This window comes from Bos indicus x Bos taurus, chromosome 11 (genome assembly GCF_003369695.1).
Source record: "Bos indicus x Bos taurus breed Angus x Brahman F1 hybrid chromosome 11, Bos_hybrid_MaternalHap_v2.0, whole genome shotgun sequence".
NCBI classification, from domain to species: domain Eukaryota; kingdom Metazoa; phylum Chordata; class Mammalia; order Artiodactyla; family Bovidae; genus Bos; species Bos indicus x Bos taurus.
The window spans coordinates 13,349,144-13,370,568 of record NC_040086.1 but is presented as its reverse complement, the minus strand read 5'-3'; the positions used below and the strand labels follow the sequence as shown (position 1 = coordinate 13,370,568).

Here is a 21,425-nt window from a genome sequence, read left to right as displayed (position 1 = left end):
CATTCTCTCTCCTACCTCCTGAGGGTGTGTCTTTCAGGCTTCCTTTCTCCCTTTGATGGCAGTGTTTACCCCCACAGCTACAACTGGATACCCAGGGTGCGTGCTGCTGCTGCTGCTAAGTCACATCAGTCGTTTCTGACTCTGTGTGACCCCATAGACGGCAGACCACCAGGTTCCCATCCCTGGGATTCTCCAGGCAAGAATACTGGAGTGGGTTGCCATTTCCTTCTCCAGTGCATGAAAGTGAAAAGTGAAAGTGAAGTCGCTCAGTCGTGTCCGACTCTTAGCGACCCGGTGGACTGTAGCCTACCAGGCTCCTCCGTCCATGGGATTTCCCAGGCAAGAGTACTGGAGTGGGTTGCCATCGCCTTCTCCGAGGGTGCGTGCTAAGTCGCTTCTGTCATGTCCTACTCTTTGAGACCTTGCGCTGTAGCCTACCAGGCTCCTCTGTCCATGGAATTCTTCAGGCAAGAATACTGGAGAGGGCTTCCATGCCCTCCTCCAGGGGATCTTCCTGACCCAGGGATCGAACTTGCGTCTCTTAAGTCTCCTGCATTGCTGGCAGATTCTTTACCACTGGGCCACCCGAAAGCCCCGGATATCACAAGTGAAATGGCAGCGCATCCATTATGATGCCGGGCTATGGTTGCGTCATAATTCACGTTTAGTATGTGGACTGACAACGGAAGCTAGTTCATGGTATAAGGCTGAATGAAAAGAGGCAGGAATATGCATACACATAGCGAAATAGATCATGATTTCTGTGGGTAATGGGGTTGTGATTTTTAATATCTTCATTGCCCTTCTGTTTTGTTTTGTTACAATCAGCACTTATTAGTTTTATAATCAGAAACAAAAGCTACTCGTCTTTCCGTGTGGGGTGTTGAGATGCCGAGTCTCCAGGACGCGTGGGCCGTGGGGTGGGGTAACCAACTGGTCGGTGACCTGGCCAGGGAGGCGCGCCGTTCCCGCCCCTCCACCACGCCCCTAGTCCGGGAGTGCCTGCCGGCCTCCGCCCGTAGCGCCAGCTGGCACTTCGTCAGGTGGGCGGCGGCGGCGGCACCCATCAGGCGGCGGTACCTCTCCGGGGACGTACACCTGCAACTGGCAAAGAAGGGCTCAACCACCCGCAAAGAGTCGGCGGTCCGGCGGCGCAGGTGGGCGCGGGCGTGATGTGCGGGCGTCGGGGCGGGGAGGGGAGGGCTCAGGCCGGGCCGGACTGACCTCCCAAGAGGTGCCCGGGGCCCCCGACGACTGTCACTTCCCCATCGCCCTGCCGCCCGGCGCGCCCTGGGCCGGCTTCTAGGCTCACGCCCACCATCCTCCCCACTCCGGCTCCAGTTCCATGAGTCTAGCCGAGGAGTGGGACCAGAGGGCGATGGGAGGAAGCTACTACCAACTGTTCGCGGCCTCATTGGGCAACCTGGAATGGTTGCGGTTCTGTTTAAACCGGCATCGTGGCGAAATCCTGGCCGATGACAAGGTAAGGCCTTGGAGTGCAGGGGCAGCAACCGAAGTCTTCTCCACCCTACAAAGAGCTCCGCACACAGTGGTTACCTGGCAAGGAGTGACTCTAATTCACCTTCCTACCGTCTGGAGGGCAATTTTGGGGAAGCGAGATAAGGGAGTGGGAAGGGGACCGTGGGATTCCCGGGAGCACAGAGAAGAGGCGAGGGTAATCCCAAGAAATCCTCTCTAGGTTAGGTTGTGGGACCCCCGGCCCAGTCCTGCTCAACCACTTCCTGTCTCCTCTGGCCCCTGCAGGGTTTCACTGCCATCCACTTTGCAGCCCAGAGTGGCAAGCTTGCATGCCTGCAGGTCTTGGTGGAGGAGTACAAGTTTCCCGTAAACCTGCCCACCAACAATGGCCAGACACCTCTGCACCTTGTCATCCATGGTGACAACAAGACCGTGGCCCTCGCCTGCATTCACTATCTGATTAAGCAAGGGGCGGCCCTCAACACGTGAGTCCAGCCTGTGTGGGGAGAGGGACTGGCAGGCTGGGCAGATAAGAACCCCACTTCCAGGCAGGAAGATTCAAGGAGGAGAGGGAGAGGAGCTGTGGGATACCAGGAACTTGTTCCCACATGAAGCAGTCACGTGGTAGTGGCTGAGAGGCTTTGAAAGAGGGCAGACCTACTTCATGTCCCAGTTTTGCTACCCGCCAGCAGACAGAAAAACCTCAGGCAAATCACTCAAGGCTAAGTCTCAGTGCTCTGGTTCCCAAACCTGTCTGTACACTGGAATCACCTGGGGAGCTTCAAAAATACCAATGCCTGTGTTTCAATCCAAAGGAGTCTGTCATTTAATTGGCCTGGGATGTGGCCCGGGCTTTGAAAGTGCACAAGAGCCCCAGCTGTTTCTGTTTTGGCAGCAGAGTTTAGGAACTACTGCCTCAGTGTCTTCAACTGAAATTTGGGTAGATGACAATGCCTATCACATGAGACTACTGTAATAATTGAGAAAGTGAATGCATGGCTTAGAGGAGACCGCATTCATTCAAAATATTTATCCAGCATCTAACGTGCTGAGCACTGGGCCAGAATTGAGGAATACGGTGAATGTAACAGCCATGGTCCCTGCCCTCCTAAAGGTGACATACTAATGTAGGCATGGCCAGTCAACTAGCAAACAAATGAACAAAATGACAGAGTGTGGTAAGCAGTTATGAAGAGTGATGGAGCTGTGAGTAAAGGGGACAAGAAGACCTATTTGGGAATGGGCAGTTACCTCTAAGGAGAGGACTGAGAGGAGCTGGCCAGGTGAAGAGCCAGGGAAAATTATTCCAGGCAGAGGTGCAAAGGCCATGTTGGGAGAGAATGGAGCAAGGTCAGAAGACGAAGTTGGGGAGGAAGAGGGCCCTGGTCACACAGGCCTTGTGGGCCAAGGCCAGGCGTGGGGAAGGGGGAGGAGGCCGGGGTGGTTAAAGAGGAGATGAGGTTCATGGTCTCTGCACTCCAGCCAACCCAGCTCTCCTTTTGGTAGGTCCTCATGGTTACATACTCCATAATCAGACTTTAGCTGTTCACTCAATCCAAACCCTCCTTCAACAGTTGAAACTGAGGTACAGAGAGAAAGGACGTGCCAGGGTTACCCAGTGGACTAGTGGCACAGCAGACCTAGGAGCTGGTTTGCCCATCTGATGCCCTTCATCCTTCCTTTCTCCCCTCTTCTCCCTGGCGGGCCCTCCAGTCAGACGTGCAATGGCTCCACACCTCTGCATCTGGCAGCCCGCGAAGGCCTGCTGAGCTGTGTCAAAGTCCTGGTGCAGAAAGGTGCCAACGTCCACACACAAGATGCCACAGGCTGCAAGCCCATTGACTACTGCAAAATATGGAACCACCGAGTCTGTGCCCGGTGAGGGTGTGAGAACTACCCCCATCTGCCACCCTTCCCCAGGGCCCTCACCCAAGGATGAGTCTGCGGAGGAGAACCCTCTCCAGGATGTTATTCCTGGGGCTCTCCACAGGGTCTCACCCCTGGAGTTTAGCATTACCTCGAGGTCCTAGCCCTTCAGCCGAAAGGTGGTGATCACTTTCCTTTCTCACCGCCAGGGAAGTAGTTAGCCAGACGGGGAATGGTCCATCTTGCTCACCTCATCTCTGGTGGCTCCCCCTACCCTCACCCAGGCCCTCAGCAGCAGCCAGTCTTCCCAGCCCAGGGTGAAGCTGAAGGAATGACACACCCCTGCCTTGGCACCAGGTTCTTGAAAGATGCCATGTGGAAACGGGACAAGGAGGACTTTGCCCATGAGATGAGGAAACTGAAGAGGCTCAAGGACCAGCTGGCCCTCATGGAGGAGGACTACCTGACTGAGTATCAAGTAAGGGGTAGGGTGGGCAGGGGCACTGGGCATCAGCTGTGACCCAGGTGTGTGAGCATGACTCCCATGTGTGGTTAGTTAGAAGAGTGGCTAGAAGTGGTCCCATCCAGAAAGAGCCTCCCCCCTCCTCTGAGGAGGGAGCTCCAGGAGGGTGCGTGCCAGAGGGATAATGCTGAGGAGTCTATATAGGTTGGTGGCGGTTGGCTATATGAACAGTCAGGGAAGAGCTGACCTGGTAGAAGGAACAGACAGCCCTATGGAGGGGCAAGGGAGCCCATGAGAGTATGGTATACGTCAGGAAGTGCAAATTCAGAATAGACGAGGAATCAGATGTGAGCTGGAGGCTGATAAGCTAGAAACTTGGCAGGGGCCCAGATCAATGTCAGACCTTGACTGGGGCAGAAAAGGAGAGTAAAGGATTTTAATGCTAGGTATAGGTACACAGAATGCAAGAACCAGGAAACTCCAAAAGAAGATGCTGGGACTCTTAAGTGGATCCAGGGGTGGGGAGGGCTTTGGGGGTGCCAAAGTCTGGTATTTCAGCTCTGTTCCAGCTGCATTCCTCTCGTTTTCCCTGTCATACCCTCTGTTGGTTCACCCAGTTCTCACAGCCACGTGTGTATCCAGAGGAGGCAAAGCCCATCTGTTCCTGTGTCTCTAAAATTTCCCCGAAGCCCCTTGAAGATTTCTCCTTATCTCTTGTTGGCCTCAACTGGATCACCTGTGCATTCTTGTTCCAATCCCTAGAGCTCAAGGAAAGCCATGTGCTGACTGACTGAAGTCTGGGGCAAGGCTGATGGAATTATGATGATTGGCTTAGCCTAATCGGGGGGCCTACCTCTGGAGCTGGGTCAGTCTCCAAACCACCTGACTGCTTAGCAACAGTCTGGGAACTGAGACAGGGAGGGATGAAGGGGTGGTTCTGTGACAAGCTGAAGGTTCAGCTCTAGTTGAAGGAGGGACAGAGAGCATCGCCATCCAGTCTGGAGCACCAGCCAACTGTCTCTCTCCCTACCCTGACTGCTCAAGGCCTCCACTTCCAAGAAGCCTGCTCAGATGTGCTCCATCCAGTTGCTGGCCTTCCAGACTTTTCTGCTCTTTCCTTCCAGGGTCAAGGATAAGTTTGTACCACTCATTTGCCTTTGCCCCCCACCAAACCAGAAACTTTTAAGGCAGGCTGGGAACACCTTTATGGGGGATGCAGGAGTCTCAAGCATTTCCATAGGGCAGGGATTGGGCCTCCCCACTCAAGCTAGAGACCTCACCTAGGGCAGAGGCCGAGTCTCCATCTGATTGGAGGTCTCCCCTGTGGGAAAGGCTCTCTGTCGCATGAGCCAGGGGCCCCTCCAGGCAGTATTTTCCTCATCAGAACAAGGGCTCCCACAAGGCAGGGGTTTCTCTCATCAGACTCTGGGCTCGCAAAAGGCAGCAAGGTATCTGCTCAATTAGACCTGAGGTTTCCAGGGCTACAGCCACAGGGCCTGCTTTCACAGAAACACAGGGGGAGCAGCTGTCCAGAAGTATCTTGTGCCTTCTGATGTTGCAGAAGGAGCACCAAATTCTGAGAGAAGCTGACTTCAAGAAGTGGCTCCATCACAAGTTGCTACTCCAAGACCAGTCCCTAATACCCAGTGTTCAGCGAGAGCCCCGTGCTCCACCCCGGGCCACTGCCCTCTCCAAGACCTGCAAGGACGGGGTACTGTGGCCTCCCACGAGCTTCCACCCCTCCCCGGAGGCACGCCTGCAACAGATACAGCAGCCCAATCTGCCCTTGGTGATGTCTGTGCCCACCTACAAGCCGCCCACGATCAGGCGGCCCAAGGTGTGGAATCTTAGCAGCAATCCCACCAGGTCCCCCACCGCCCAGATCGGCTACCCACAGGGCGTCCGCCTGGGCGTGCATCCCGACCCCAGGCCAGAGCGTGACTTCCGCTGCTTCGTGGAGGTGAGGTCCGACGGGCACGGTGGCGCGCACCTGCGCACGGTGGCCGGCCGCCAGGTGGCGCCTGTGCCCCGGCTGCCTTTCGAAGTGGTAATCCGCGAGCTGCACCCTTCGGTGCGGCCCTACAGAATGAAGGTGCCCCAGGACTTCTGCTCTGTCGCTATGGAAGATGTGCCCCGGAAGCGGCACTTGGGTGACAGCAGCTTCTGGACCGACACGCTGAGCATGAACCTGCGAGAGACATTCGACGAGGCCTTCCTGGCGGCTGTGCGAGCCCATCAAGGACTCCCCGCTCTGCCTTCCCCTAAACCACCCCTCCCTTAAACTTACTTTGGTAGCCTCTCCACTGGAGACTGCGCAGTGAAGGCAGTGTGGTGATTCTGTGTGGATGGGGAGGAAGGGGGAGTGCCCACAGGCTGCCCACCCTCAAGCTCAAGGCTGGCAGCCTCCTCCCCCACAGACCCCAGATCCCCTTCTCTCCACAAAGGAATCTCCCCCAGGAGATCCAAGTTAGGGCCGTATCCCAAGGCTCAGAGTGGGGATCCCTCTGTTCTGGGCCCTGGCATTGGAAAAGTGACACCTTGGCGTCCCCATCTCCCCCTCCCACCCCAAACAGCTCACCAGGGGTGAAGATTCCAGGAGGAGGGACCACTTTGAAATTCTGCCTCTTGTTCATATTAAGTCCTTCCTGCTGCAGGTTCTAAGCCTCATTCTGCATTTCCAGATCCAGAACAGGAAGGAGGAAGGCTAGAGTGTCACCCTGCCATTGGCTTTCCTGCCACGCTGGTCTTCCTTCATCCCAGTTGCCACTGGGGTCTCTGCAGTTCAGAGAAGCAGAGGCAGTTTCTATATGGAGGACGGAGGGAGGTCCTGTGGCTTCAAGTGGAGACTGAAAGCACCTATATTTCCTCCAGGAAGCTCCCCTGGATCCCCTGCTAGCCCCTGTACACGTCACTGCAAATCACTCATTAAACAAACATTTATTGAGTACTTTCTATGTGCCAGGTGCCAAGCTAGGCGCTGTTGATACAAAAACTGGACAGTCCCTGCCCTCAAGGAGCTTACAGTCTAGTGGGGAGACAGAGCAGTCAGCAGGCAAGTAAGACCAGAGTCATCTGTGTGGTGTGCTGGAGGGAGACGGGACATTCAGAGTTCCTTGGAGGAAGTGAAGTCTAAGTTGAGAACTGACAGAGAAGGTACCCAGGTGAGTAAAATGAAGGAGAAGCAACGGGGCATTTCTGGATACAGGAGGCTGAAATTCAGAGTGCAAAGTGGCCCGTGAAGAGGCCAGAGAGGCAAGCAGGAACCAAGACTCCACGAGTCTCACGAGCCATGCTAAGGGGTCTGGATTTTATCCTGAGGGCAGCGGAGAGCCATGGAAGGTTGTAAGCCAGAGAGTGACTGGATCAACTATGCATTAGAAAGACAACTCCAGCTGTGGGATAGAGAAGCCAAAGGAGGCTGTCACAACAATCCAGGTGAAAGCTGATGACCGTGGGAGTGGCCCAAATGAAGAGAGGTTAAGAAGGTAAACTTGACAGTTGTTAGATGTCTGGGCAGAAAGAGAAACCAGGTGTTTGGTTGGGCTCCTGAGTGATCTTCGGGCCAAAGCAGGTACCCAAAAAAGGCAGGTATGCAGAAGACAGCAACAAGTGCTATCTGGGCTACAAGATTTGTCTGCGTGCCCAAAGGCAGCAGAACTGTGGTTCAGAGGACCAAAAGGGATGCTGGGGTTGGAGGTCAGCTCTGAATTCCTTGAAGCCGTGAGCAGGGACAGGCTCCTCCAGGGAACCCAAGATAGAACTCTGTGCACAGGGCGAGGGGAGGAGCCTGCACTGGCCTGGAAGGGAGCAGAGAGGGAGAAACAGCCACAAAAGGGCTTGGGAAGCTGGCAGTGATGAAACCTGCCCAACGCTGCAGAGATGCAGAAAGAGATGTGAAAAGGGTCCACTGGACTTTTAGCACAAGGCTGCTGGCAACCCCTGGAACACCAGCAGTGGAGTGAATGGAGGGGCAAAGCTGCCACTGGTGAGAAAGAGACAGCAAGGGACAGCAAGGCCAGCTGCTGGCCAGCAGTCAGGACACTGGCCTCCAGCCTCCTTGACCTTGTCCTGCCTTGTCTGCATAGGACAGAAGGGCCTGGCCATTTAAGCACCACTGAGAGGAGGCCAAAATGGCTGCTCCTCCCCAGGAAAGGGGAAGGCTGATTATTTTTAAGAGAAAGCCAATACTAAAGCCAAGGAAATGAAGGGCTATGGTGGGACTGGAGGCAGGAGGTAGAAACAAGGTTTTCAAGCACAGAGGTCTCCCAGTGGCTGAACGGTACCATAGGCGTGCTGTCCGTCTCTGCACCTGCCTGCTTTGCTCTGAGGTACAGGACATGCCGGTAATGGCTCCCACGGGACTTCATTCCCACACACACTGCTGAGGACTTGGAAGGCACTAGAGTTGGAGTGCAAGGTCGACAAATGCTGCCCTATGCCCAGGACCTGGCCTGTCTTCTTAGAAGACACTCACCTCCTAGGAGCCATGACCACTCAGAAGAGAGGGCCGGCCCTGTGTGCTCTTAGAGTAACAGACAGCTTCTCCCACCACCAGTTTCTTACACAACAGGCTGTAATCCAGGCTGCCTGGAAGCCAATTTTTATTGTTTCTCCTCAAGCCCAAGACAGAAATCAGTCAGAAACCACTCCTCTTCCCTACGACAAGACTTACAAATAGGATATTATACATGTTCTCCTGAAAAATCTAACCCAGTCTCACACTATCCCCTCTCTGCCTCCAGCCTGGCAGTCACAGAGCCCCAGGGGAAAGAAGAGACGGAAGAAGGGAGAAGGGGATTAAGAAAGGTTGCCTCCACTTCCACTCCCCATCCCCCCACCAGGTTCGGCTCCTCATCTCCGTCCCCTTCCCACTATGGGCCACAAGAACGGTCCCTTCGGAAGGGCAAGACCCAAACATGGAAAAAGAGCCCTGGTGCAGCAAAGCCAGTCCGGGTGGGAGGTCTGCAGGAAGAAAGGAAGATGAACTTTCAGGGTATTAAGGCAAACAGTGCCACCTAGAATCTTTATTCAAATGGGAATCAGCACTTGGACAGAATTCACAGTTCAACAGCAAAAACTTGCAAGTGCTAAGTCACAGCCCCTCCCGTGGCCATCTGCCCACTGGCAGTTATCACTGTCTGCTCTTCAGCTTCATGGCCCTGGCCCTACCTGCCCGGGCTGAGCCAGAACTCCTGACCGATCACAGGAGGAAGCAGGAGGGCCACAGGGGCTCGGCTTCTGTGCACCCAGGTGGGTGGTAGCCTCCTGCCTAAGCAGGCCCTGACTCCTCCCTGGCAGCCTCTGAGGTCTCAGCCTCCAGCAGTATCAGATCTGACCTGAGCTGAGCCTCCTGAGGAGGGTGGGGATGAGGGCTTCCAGGGGAGTGGAGGGAAGGAGGGCCAGGGCTGGGGGAAGGTGCCGACCAACTCCCGGCCCCCACCCAGTGCGGAGGCCCAGGGGCCTGACTCTCTGGCTCCTGCGCCAGCATCCCCTCCCCAGGGGGTCAGTATATCTTCTGCCGACTGGGTAGGATGGCCTCTTTGATGAATGAGAAGACAACCAGGATCCCTAAGCGTTTGCCCCGCTTGCCTTTGGTGAAGTAATTGGAGACCACGTCATCTGTGGAGACACAGGCAGGGAGATGAGTGTGTGTACGTGTGTGCTTGTGTGTGTGTGAACACAGCGCTGCCCACCCAGAATTCAAGGGTCTCTATCACAGGGGGGCTCTGGCTCCCCAGCAGCTCAGGCCTTGCTGGTGCCCTCCCACCATGACCCTCCCACCCTCTTCTCACCTCCTGGCTGCATGGTGGAGGGCAGGACGTTCTCCCCAGCCGAGAGCGACACGAAGAACGCAAACGGGATTATCCACAGACAGAAAGTGAAATAGGCCAGGACCTGGCAACAGAGACACTGAGAAGATGATGCTCCCGGAGGTGCCAAGGCCGGTCCAGGAGCAGTCACTGTGATTCTTAGAAAGCTGGTCACGTGCACACTGACGACCCCACATGGGATCTCTGAAGGGGACCAGGGCCCAGGAAGCAGAGACAGGACAGCCCCAGAGACAGGACAGCCCCAGGAGAAGATTCAGTGGGGAAAGGTGGAGACTGAAGATGACCACGATTCAGGCCAAAATCCCTGAATCCTGGTCACCAGGACAAGCAACTCCTCTGAACCGAAGGATATAGATGGAAGGCAAAACCATGACCGACCCGTATCTCCTGGAGAAGTGACCTTGTTCTTCTCCAGGGTTCAAACTAGAGCAGCAGGGTTCAAGGTTGTGGCCCAGCCATGCCCTGTGAGGTGTGCATCAGACCAGGTCACCCCACGCCCCTTCCTGACCTTAGGATGTCAGGCTGGGTCCTGAGAGACCCAAAGGACTCACTGGGAGACAGCAGTGGCCTTCTTCCTCAGCCAAAGGGTCGCTGCTCCTCATACTCACAACTTTCTAAAATCATCTATATTATTTTTTCTTAATGTGTTATCCCTGAATAGTCTGTTTAAATCACAGCCAAATACACAAAGAAATCACACAAATCCCCTTTACCCCTGCTGTCTCTGTTAGTAGTCTGAAGACATACTGAAGACTTCTTACCTCTGAGAAAGGATAATATTCCTCTGCAAAAAACTGAAATGCTAGGTAATGATTCACCACCACTAGCCCTGTTGAGGGAATGAAGAGTCAGTCAGTCTCAGGGATGACATAAAACAGACTTTTAGCCTTCACAAGGCCCCGGAGGTCAGAAGCCAAGTCTTGGTCCTGACTTTACACACGACCCAGAGTGCAACGTGGGCCAAGCACGCTACTCTCCAGCACTCAGGTTCCCGTCTGTTAAAACAAAAGAACGAGCCCCCATCTGCCCACTGCCGAGTGTATGAGTTAAATCAGAAGTAGATAAAAAACTCCTTGAATGTTATAAAAATGAGACTTCAGTGCTACACAGCCCAAAGCACCGTGCCAAATGACTTGGTCTAGAGCGGCCCTAAGTCCTGAAGAGAGCTCTGCATGGGCGGTGGGGGAGGAGGAAGTCACGCCGAGCACTCGCTCCTGCGTCCCCTCCACAGAGGCGCTCACTCCTCAGGAATAAAGGGCACCATCTGCTGGACGTTTTGCAGTGCAGTCTCAGGGCTCCTCAAAGTTCCGGGGACGCGGGTCTCTCCTTATCCTGCCCCAGGGTAAGGCTGGCTGATCTGAACTGGTATGTTCTGCATCCCCACACACCTCCTTCATGTGCAGCCAAATTCAGACAGAGGGAGATCCTGGGGACCCGCTGCTCAGACACAGGCGTTCCTGTTGTGGTGAAGTGAAAGGCAGACACCCCTCAAACCCAACACCCCTCAAATACGCCTTGCTGGCAGCAGCACGGGCCCTTCCTCTTTTCTCCTCTTGCCACTCCCCTTCTACAGCAGAGACAACAGCTCTGCCAGGCCTAGCCATGCTCTAGGGCAAGGGCTTGCCGAAAGACAGGATGGTGCCCTACACCCACAGACCTTCAGAACAACTCTCCCAGGCATCCAGAGGGCAAGTTGAGGAGTGACAACGGGAAGCCAAGGGAGCATGCCATTGTAGGTGGGGGGTGGAGGGTGGAGAGCACCCTCCCACCTAGGAAGAAGCAAGAGGGGCATAGTGTCCAAGGAAGGACACCTCACACCAACCCCCACAAATCTTTCAGTGGAATCAAACCAAGGCACTCAGTCCTGGCTTGAACACCATGCCCTCCTGTGAATGACAGTTTCTTTCCAGGTTCTCTCACAGAAATAGAAAAGTAGCTCTAAGAAACCCCAATTCCATCTGACATCTTGACAAAAGGCTATGATGACCAGTAACAACTGAAGGGAGAAAAGGCAATCCTGGTAACCAGATTCTGTCTAGAACCTTTTCCAGAAATAACTAGAGCATCTATGTGCCGAATGACTTTCCCAAATATCACTAAACAGATGGAGACGCTAAGGTCAGAAACTGGCGGCAGAGCAAAGGCAGGAAGGCCAGGGCCCTCCAAACACGTTTGTCTACCCCAAGGCAGCTGTCTGCAGGAGACCCGCAGCCCCACGAAGCTCACCTTAATCATGGCCTACGGCCAGACGACTGGATGAGCGCTGCCTGCAGGCCGGGGGAAGGCTTTGGGCTTTTCCTGGCCAAGTGGTTTCTTAAGGGCTGTAACTACTCAGCCGACCCACTTCTTTTTCCTTCTCGAATCTTTCAAACCCCACCTGCCCCAGGAAAGCCATCCCTCTCTGAGCATCCCAGCCCTCCAAATTCTAGTCACTAGAGCCAGTGTGGGCTCTCGGTTCCTCACATGTGAGAGCCCCAACCGCCAACCAGCCTGACCTCCTGGAGGACCTCAGTGGTTTGCCTCCCTCTTCGGTGCCATAGACGGAGCTGGGCACATCCCACCTCAGCTGTCCCTCCCACTCCGTCCCCTCTCACCGCACGACAGGATGAAGTTAGGCGAGGTCAGCATGATGAAGGGGAAGGTCTGGAGGAGGCCAAAGTAGACAAGGTTGGTGAAGAGGCCAACGCCAATCATGTAGGTGGGAAAGCGCTCAAAAACGTAGAGGCCAATCAGCACAGCTGTGGAGAACTGAACAGCGGAGGCGCACAGTGCAGGGAGCTGCTTCCAGGCAGCCTTCCTGGACTCACTAACCCCTAGCCTACTCAGGGCAACATGCTTCAGTCTTTCCTTGTTTCACACCCACAGTTCTGACCTCCCCAACTAGCCTCTCGGCTCCCAAAGGGCAGCACTTTTTAACCCCAGAGGTTGTCTGACAGCACCCCACAGCTTACACTGTGACCCCAGCACACATACATAGATGTGATCAAAGTTCAGATTTCAATCTAGTCTTTTCCATCCCCCCCTTTTTAATGCTGATAATGACCTACTAAATTGATTACACAACCCAACAATGAATCACACCTGCAGTTTGAAAACCACCATTCTGAAGGACTTACAGTTGTCAGCGCGTAACAAATGGCAGGCAGTTAGCTGAATGAAGGACTAACTCCTGTATCAACACCTATGAGCTGGTCCCTGAACCCAGGGCTGAGAGCTATGGTCTTGTTTCCACAACTGACTCCCTACCCCAGGTCATGCCAGAGAGAAAGTGGCTCTGACAGCAGGTGATTTGAGAGGCAGTGGACTCCTCCTGTTCAAATGTGCCTCCAGCCCCTCCCCAGCCTCTCCTGCAGCTGCAGAAACCACCAGCAGTCTCTCCTGTGGCTTTGACACGGATGGCAAGGATTGTATCATCAGGAAGAGAAGCCTTCCATGAGCCCTGAGCAGGGCAGGGCCTGTGCCACGGACGGTGTCTCCCTCTTAGAACAAGTCACTTGGTTCAACAAGTACTCAAAACTGTCCTTAAGGTTCCTCTCAGTTCTAAATGCTGTGAACAGAGCAAGGGGCTAAGACCACTGAAGACAATCAAAGGCAAAGCCATGGTCCTGTCAACACAGAACAGGCACTTGGCTCTCACCTTAAGGAACCGAGAACAAGGCCTGCAGTGAAGCAATGCCACTGGGGAAGGAAGCTCCGGAAGACCTAGGCCCAGGAGAGCAGACCCAGGGGACCAGGTACAGGGCAGGGAGGTGGGGGATGGTACCCTCAGGAAACAGCAAGATCAGGGGTCTCATCACCCAGGCCAAACTTTCCCCACTTCCTCCTTTTGAGGGAGGTCAAGAGTGAGGGGGATCCTGGGGAAAGCTGTCACTTACCCAGATCATGTATTTTATGATCCTGCTGGTTGCAACTGTGTATTCTTCTATCAATTCGGCCAGGTAATAAAGTCCGGCGGCTGGAGGGGGGAGGAGAGCAAGGCGAACAGGGAGAACATTAGCCAGGGTCACTCCCACCACCCTGATCAGCCCTCTATCTGCAGCTGGGTCCCACCCAACCTTTCATGAGTCCATGAGGTACGGAACAAACCAAACAACCCGGGTGTTACCCTCCCAAGTCACAAGTAAAACTTTGTCAAGGCAACTAAGGAGAGATTTCATAAAAGTGAATGGAAACCTGTATTTGATGCCTCAAAACAAACCTAACCTCTGGCCCATAAAAGGGAATTTCTTTCACTCATCCAATAAATATGCCAGAGGCTGGGCTGAGAGCTGGGCACACTACAAGACAGACAAAGTCCCCTCCCTGACCCAACTGTGAGGGGGGGCCGGGGGGAGAGGTTGAGCAGTAATGGAGTCAGACGATCCCAGTGTGACAGGTGCTACTTTAGGGGAAGAACAGGGCGCGGCTGGACCATCAAACCTCATAAGGAGGGCTTCTCGGAGGAGCTGAGACCTCAGCTGGGATCAACAGTAGGAAGGAGGGGAAAGCGTGTCAGAGAGCAGGAAGCACGAAGGGCCAGAGGCGAAAGGCCGGCGGTAGGGGTCGGGAAAAGTTCTGCGCGGCCGGCTCTGCGAGGACGGGCGCGACATTGGTTGCCGGTGCGCGGGCAAGGGGCATCTGAGGCAGCCTCTCCCGGGCACCGCTGGGGTGGACTTTGTGACTCCTGGAAGGACCCGCGGTCAGCTAGGCTGCTGGGGCCAGGAGGAGAAGCAGGACCAGGCGGGACAGGAGGGGGGCTGCGAAGGCGGGAGGGCCGGGCGGGGGTCTCGCCGGTCGCCCCGGCGCCCTCGTGATGCGACCCCCGGCGGGCACAGATGCCAGAGCGGGAGCCCGCGCGGGGCCGGGTCGCGCACTCTCACCGACGGCCAGCGTGATGAAGGCCACCTGGATGAAGAGCGACAGCCAGCTCAGCACGTACATGAACCACATGGCGCCCCCACCCGCCCGCCCGCCCCCGACTCCCGGGACGGGCCTGCGCGCTCCGGTTCGGGCGACAAGGAGCCGCCGCCACCTTCGCCGCGTCCCCGCCCCGCGGACGGTCGTGCGCCGCCGCCGAGAGCAGCCCGGCCCGAGAGCCGCCCTCGGCCGGGTCAAGACTAGCGCCGCCTACCGGCGCGGAGGGCCAACAGCTGCTGCCCCAGCGGCGTGTGCCGGCGGATCGCCGGGCTCCCCCGGCTGCACCCAGAAGACGATACGCAACGCAACCCGGGGAGGCGGGACAGCCGGTCCTGAGGGGCCGGAACGCGGCGCTAGTACCGGAGCTTGAAAGGTCACCTCCGGCCCCTCCCTGTGCACTCTTGGTTCAGTCTGGAGCGTGATCCCTCGCCTCCCAACCCCTCCCCAGCAGCCTCGGACCAGAAGGCTCCAGGCAGGTTGCCCAGGGCTTTCTTTTGCTCCTGGAGGTAAAAGAAACAAAATTCTCGAGTGCCAGGCAATGTGCTAAAGGCTAGGCTGTAGGTTCAGGATGGAAATTAATCCGATCCCAGGAAAGTTACTTGCCTCAGGTTGTACCTCTACAAGTGGCACAGGTAGAAACTGGGGCATCTTTGATTAGCCATCCTGAAGCCTAACTCTCCCTCTCTGTTGACTTCGTCCATTAGGTGCTGAATGCACCTAATTCATTAGGTGCTGAATTTACTCCACCTCTGGAAGGGCCAACTGAGCGGCCGCAAAGAGCAGGACACCCCATCAAGAAGTTCCCCGTCTGGTGGCGGAGACAGGCATGCAAAGATAAGGAATGTATAAGGGGCCTCTGGTATGTTTCTTATCTCAGAACATTTTTCATGCATAAAAATAAATACATATTCCTCAAAAAATTGAACACAATTACCATGTTATCAAGAAATTTCACTCCAGGGTATATACCCAGAAGTATTGAAAGTACTCTTGAGAGTCCCTGGGACTACGAGGAGATCAAACCAGTCCATCCTAAAGGAAACCAGTCCTGAATATTCATTGGGAGGACTGACACTGAAGCTGAAGCTCCAATACTTTGACCGCCTGATGCAAAGAACTGACTTCTTAGAAAAGCCCCTGATGCTAGGAAAGATTGAAGGCAGGAGGAGAAGGGGACGACAGAGGATGAGATGGTTGGATGGCATCACCAACTCAATGGACATGAGTTTGAGCAAACTCTGGGAGTTGGTGATTAACAGGAAATCCTGGCATGCTGCAGTCCATGAGGTCACAAAGAATCAGACACGACTGAGCGACTGAACTGAACTGAACTGATTCAAGGTAGAGATCCAAAGGAATATTTGCACACTCATGTTCATAACAACGTTATTCACTCTAGTCGAAAGATGGAAAGAAAACAATTCAACAGATGAATGGATAACCAAAATGGTACATGCATACAATGGAGTATCACTCAGCCTTAAGAAACAGGGAATTCTGACACATACTACAGTATGAGTGAATCTTGAGGACCTTATGCTAAGTGAAATAAGCCAGCCACAAAAGGACAAATATTGTACGATTCCACTTATCTGAGGTGTCTAAAGTAATCAAATTCATAGAGACAGAAAATAGAATGGTGGTTGGTTGGAGGGGGAAGGGACAGTGGGTGATAGGGAGTTACTGTTTGATGGTACAGAACTTCTGTTTGGGAAGATGAAGAAGATCTGGAAATGACTTGTAGTGATGCTTGCGTAACATTGTGAATACACCTAATGCCACTGATCTGTACACTTAACATGGTTCACGTGGTAAATTTTGTGTTATGTATAGTTTGCCATGAATAAAAAAATACATAAGCTTACAAAGCAAAAAAAAATTCACTGAAATACAGATATCAAAAAATTTTTCGATAACTGCATGATATAGTCATATATATATGACTTCCCTGATGGCTCAGTGGTAAAGAATCTGTCTGTAATGCAGGAGCCACAGGAGATGCAGGTTTGATCCCTGGGTTAGGAAGATCCCTGGAGAAGGGAATGGTAGCCACTCCAGTATTCTTGCCTAGAGAATCCCATGGACAGAGGAGCCTGGTGGGTTACAGTTTATAGGGTCACAAAGAGTCAGACACAACTGAAGTGACTTAGCACACAGCACATACACACACATGTGCTTCTTTATGAATGAATAACATAACCCATTATAACAGAAAGTCTAGTAACTACCTGCCTGCAACATAATAAGAAATATATACATATATATATATATATATATTTTTTTTTTTAGTCTCTGCCCACAGTTCCTGACACAGAACTCCTAGGTTCCTTGGAATTTCCTGAGTGATAGAAACATCTTTTGTTCTAATGAGGGACTCTTGGTGAGCTCCTGGTTAGCTTCAGGATGGGGGCTGGTCACCAGATTGGAAGTTTGGAACTTTCTTTCTTTTTTTGACCACGCTGCTTGACTTGGTGGGATTTTAGTTCCCCAACTAAAAGGATCAAGCCAGGGTCCTCCGCAGTGAGAGCTCAGACCTCCAGGGAATTCCCTAGAAGCTTGGAACTTTGAATCCTATCCTCTGTCTGGCAGGAAGGGGAGAGGGGCTGGAGATTGAGTTAAAAATCATGAGGAAGCCTCCATAAAAATCTCTAAAGTATAGGGTTCAGAACGGTGAACACATCCACCTGAGGGGAGGGGGGTGCACCCCAACTCCCTGAGGACAGAAGTTCCTGGACTCAGTCCCTTCAGACCTCACCTCTTCGTATGGCTGTTCATCTCTGTCCTGTATAATGTCCTTTATGATAAACTGGTAAGCATAAGTAAATGTTTCTGGGTTTGGTGAGCCATTGTAGTAAATTATCCAATCTGAGGTGGTATGTGGGACCCTTAGTTTTGCAGCCAAGTGGAACAGAAGTGTGGTACCACAGGGACCCATGGCTGTGGCTGAATCTGAACTGAAGGAAGTGCTGTGGGACCAAGGTCTTAAAGCTGTGGAGTCTGACAATAACTCCAGGCAGATAGTCTCAGAAATGAACACAATTGTAGGGCACCCAGTCTGTGTCCAGAGAGTCACAAAGTTGATGTGTGGAAAAAACCCACACATTTAGTGTCAGAGTGTGGTGCGTAAAGAAACCATTTTCCTCCACTACCACAATGACAAAGAAGGGATGAGTGTAAATATTTTCAAAATACCTTCAACCATGTGAGATGAGAAAGTCACAGATACTGCCAATTATTTTGAGTGTGTTGGCTGCATTCATAATGGAAGGGCATGTTAAATTTCTGTTAGACCTTAGTGTAAATAAAGGAAGTTTTTTCCCTTCCAGGTTTCTAGAGTCCTTCAGTTTTGTCTCCCTGAATTTTATATATGCTGACTTCTAAGGCGTCCCCACACCCCTGGTTAAGAATTTCTGAGGGCTGTGTATAAGAAATGTGACCTTAAATGACTGCGTGCTTATTTACAAGGCTCTTCACAACAGCACTGGGAAAGACCGAGAACAACCTAAATGTTCATTAATAGGAAACTGGACAAGTACGTTTTGGTACATTCTAAAGCACAGCCATAGAGACAGTTGAGACTGTTCTCTATGTACCCATATGGGAGGATCCCCTTTTGAAAAAAGCCAAAGAATAAGGAGAAAGAATCTGCATAGATATTTCTTTATATGGGCTATCTCTGGAAGAGTCCACTTGAAAATGGTCACTTTGCTTGCTTCCTAGACAGAAAGAGAGAAGCTGGAGTCAAGAGTAAGAGAGGGCATTTACCGCATGTTTTGTATATCCTTAAAGTACTGAACTATGTAAATATATGTAAATGTATCACCTATTTATAAATTAAATTTAAAATGTAAATGTTTGTAGTATGCTGGACCTGCTGCTGCTGCTAAGTCACTTCAGTCGTGTCCGACTCTGTGCAACCCCATAGATGGCAGCCCACCAAGCTCCCCCGTCCCTGGGATTCTCCAGGCAAGAACACTGGAGTGGGTTGCCATTTCCTTCTCCTAGGATGCCTCAAATTGTCTGTCCTTACTCAGTCTCTTTGTGAGAAAAGCATATGGTGCCTTACAAGTCAGTCAGCTAGCCTTGGATCACGTGATCTGGCCTCCTGATGGGCCCAGTAGGGGAACTTCCTGGTCAAGTTTTTTCTGTTGGATACTTCGTATTTGAGACAAAGAAGTATCAGTGAGTAGAAGTACAATAAAATCTCAATTGATCGTAGTTTTTATTTTCCTGAGCATTATCCTCCCAAGGAAGGAGGAAAATATAATAAAAATATCCCCCCATTCCTCCCCAGAATTGTAGATAAGGGAAACATGAGGCTGGACAAGGTTAAGGGCATTCAGATGACTGATCCAGGACTGTTATTCCACAGCTGGGCATTTTTACTTCCCCACAGTCTTAAAGCCAAAACTTGCCCTAGGAACCAAGGTTGAGGACTCACATTTCCTCAAAAAAACACAGCCTCTTGAAGTAGGAATGGGAAAAAGCAGAAGGGCTCTCATGCTTAATTCAAGGAACCCGAGAGTGAAAAGATTTGTAGAGTGAAATGTTTATCAATTTACATATTGACAGACCTTGGTAACTCCATACATTTTTACCAATGTTACACATACTCCTTTAACTTCTACTGATTCACTAACTCATATGTTACTATTCGATGCCTGGGAGTATGGGACTCCATTCCCATATATCTCATGAGGATGTCCTAGGGAAACTAGACGTCAGGTGGATCTATTCTCAGAAAACCATCGCTGCTTTTTGTTTCTTTTTGTAGTTTCTGTAAATGCACTCTAGTGCATATATAGTGTTCTTACTCTGTGCCAGACACTGTTCTAGGTGATTTGTATGTTTTAACCCATTTAACACTGACGTCTGGCATAGGACGTAATGCTGTTGCCATCTGCTTTTTACAGATGAGAAACCGAGGGAGGTTCAGTGCCTCACCTAACGCCTCAACGGCTAGTACTTGAGGAGCTGGTGTTTGAATCTGGACAGTCTGGCTCCGGAGCCACGTGGTTTGCTCTGGTCTCTTACAGTAACCTGCCTTTGCTGTCGGGGTGATTCTGCCTGCCTGGTCGTGGGCTGGGCCCTGCCTGTCTCCCCGCAGGCTGCCTGGTCCCCTGGCTCTGCCTCTCGTCGCTCTACCTTTATCCTTATAGGAGGTAATGAATACAAAACGGGGTTCTGACTTTGACCACCTCTGCTCACCTCTGGTCCCCTCCAGCGTCTTCACTAACTAACCTCACACTCTCATACCATTACCCCTTCACCGCACCCAGGGCAAGGGACTGCCTTTAGTGGGTTCTGTGGTCCGAGTGGTTGTGTGGCTGGGACCTGGTCATCCCTCCGCGCTGGGAAGGGCAAGGAAACGCGGGGTGAAAAGGCTGGGGAGTGCAGCTCGAGTTCCCCTGGCCTGGCTGTGTTCACTGCCGCCCTCTAGTGGCAGACAGAGGAGCTGAAGCGGGGCAAAGCCGGGGCTAGTTCAATCTGAGAGGCAGTTCACAAACACACTACACACCCTCACACTACACACAATTGGAGACAGGGTCTACATCAGCATCCGGGCCTCTGCTGCCCCTGCCTGGCTTGGCTACAATGGTTGTTGTGTGAGGGACACTATGAAGTCAGAGATAGGCAGGGACAGGCAGGGACAGGCTGGAGACCCAGGCCCCTCTTCCCTCCTCGTCCTCTCGTCCTGCTGTGGGCTCTTGTCTCTCTCCTGGCCAGTTCCCCCGCCCCAGAGAAGCACAGAGTCAGGGATGGAACGACTTAAGAGCGTGTGCTACCCCATCCCACTTGATGTGTTACATTACGGGGTCTCCACGTGATGGCCCCTCTTTAAGGTGCCCACACCCAAGAGGAAAACTTTTCCTGGGATGGTCCATGTAGTCAGGAGGTTTATTCTTTGGCACCTTATCTCTCAGGCCTTGGTTCTGCAGCAGATCAGCCAGAGCAAAATTCTAGGAAGAGAGAAACCACAAACAGTGGAAAACAATGGCCACTCCCATGTCCGCATAATCTACAGGCTCATATAATCTAGGCCTCCTGACCCTGTTTCCCTGCTATGCGTCTGCCCCATCCCCCACCCCACCGCTGCACCCCAACCCTTTCCCCACCCAAGCAGCTGCCCTGGTGTTCCTGGAACTCCTCCCCCATCCCTGTCACATGCCTGGGGCCCCAACTCAGGTGGCTGAGTTAAGGAGCTTTCTAGTGACAAGTCTTAAATAGGCTCTATTAATTGCCTCAGCCTTGTCTTCAGCTAAGCTACCAGAACTGAGAGGGCCTGGTCCGGGCTGAGGGAGGGAGATGTGTAAGGGTGTGAGGCTGGGGAATGACAGGAAAGAACAAGTCAGGGAGAGGGAAGCACTCTAACTTGGCAAACATCACCTGATACCCTTGTGGATGTCTCTGTCTCTCTCTGTCACACACAGACACACACACACACACAGACACACACACACACACGAGCTCCTGAGCAGGGTTGTGGGGAAGCAGCTGGCTGATGGAGGTCCAGTCAGGGCTGGGAGCTCTCTCCAAGGAGAGGAGGCAGCCCCATGAGCCCAGACAGCAGACAGCCATTCACGCTCGCTTGGCCCTTACTCATCACAAAGCCCTGGAGTTGCAGGCAGAGTGTCTTCCTCTTGTGACTCAAGCAGCTCCAAGTGGTCTCCCATGACAGAGAGTCCTGACTAGAAGAAAAGGGCCAGCTCTCTGATGAGCCAGCTCTCCTCCCCTCCCAGTCACAGGCAAACTGGGCTGAGCTGGTCTCCCTAGTCTTCCTGGCACCACACGATTCACCACAGAACATCCTGCAGTGGTAACCAGTGCAGGAAAAGTGAAAGTGTTAGTCACTTAGTCGAGTCTGACTCTTTGCGACACCATGGCTCCTC

General features: G+C 52.9%; 2 protein-coding genes across 2 annotated transcripts; one reads left to right on the top strand and one right to left on the bottom strand.

The window, feature by feature from the left end:
• The first annotated feature begins 528 nt into the window (after positions 1–528).
• ANKRD53 (ankyrin repeat domain 53) lies at positions 529–7,988 on the top strand. The gene is made up of 5 exons (XM_027554942.1): positions 529–1,483; positions 1,765–1,964; positions 3,193–3,357; positions 3,703–3,823; positions 5,370–7,988. Exons 1-5 carry the CDS (start codon positions 1,346–1,348, stop codon positions 6,087–6,089), a joined length of 1,344 nt encoding a protein of 447 aa, XP_027410743.1. The 5' UTR covers positions 529–1,345; the 3' UTR covers positions 6,090–7,988.
• On the bottom strand, positions 6,727–14,681 carry TEX261 (testis expressed 261). The gene is made up of 6 exons (XM_027554941.1): positions 14,499–14,681; positions 13,515–13,594; positions 12,234–12,387; positions 10,401–10,468; positions 9,601–9,703; positions 6,727–9,427 (listed from the first exon to the last, which is right to left on the bottom strand). Exons 1-6 carry the CDS (start codon positions 14,566–14,568, stop codon positions 9,312–9,314), a joined length of 591 nt encoding a protein of 196 aa, XP_027410742.1. The 5' UTR covers positions 14,569–14,681; the 3' UTR covers positions 6,727–9,311.
• Between the last annotated feature and the right edge of the window lie 6,744 nt (positions 14,682–21,425).

Bases quoted from the DNA above. Each gene is read 5' to 3' on its own strand.
- TEX261 (XM_027554941.1), bottom strand. From the start codon at position 14,568: ATGTGGTTCATGTACGTGCTGAGCTGGCTGTCGCTCTTCATCCAGGTG. The intron at 13,595-14,498 runs GTGAGAGTGCGC...TCCCCCCTCCAG, and splicing joins CTTCATCACGCTGGCCGTCG to CCGCCGGACTTTATTACCTG. The intron at 12,388-13,514 runs GTAAGTGACAGC...TCCGCTGTTCAG, and splicing joins TCATAAAATACATGATCTGG to TTCTCCACAGCTGTGCTGAT.
- ANKRD53 (XM_027554942.1), top strand. From the start codon at position 1,346: ATGAGTCTAGCCGAGGAGTGGGACCAGAGGGCGATGGGAGGAAGCTAC. The intron at 1,484-1,764 runs GTAAGGCCTTGG...TGGCCCCTGCAG, and splicing joins AAATCCTGGCCGATGACAAG to GGTTTCACTGCCATCCACTT. The intron at 3,358-3,702 runs GTGAGGGTGTGA...CCTTGGCACCAG, and splicing joins AACCACCGAGTCTGTGCCCG to GTTCTTGAAAGATGCCATGT.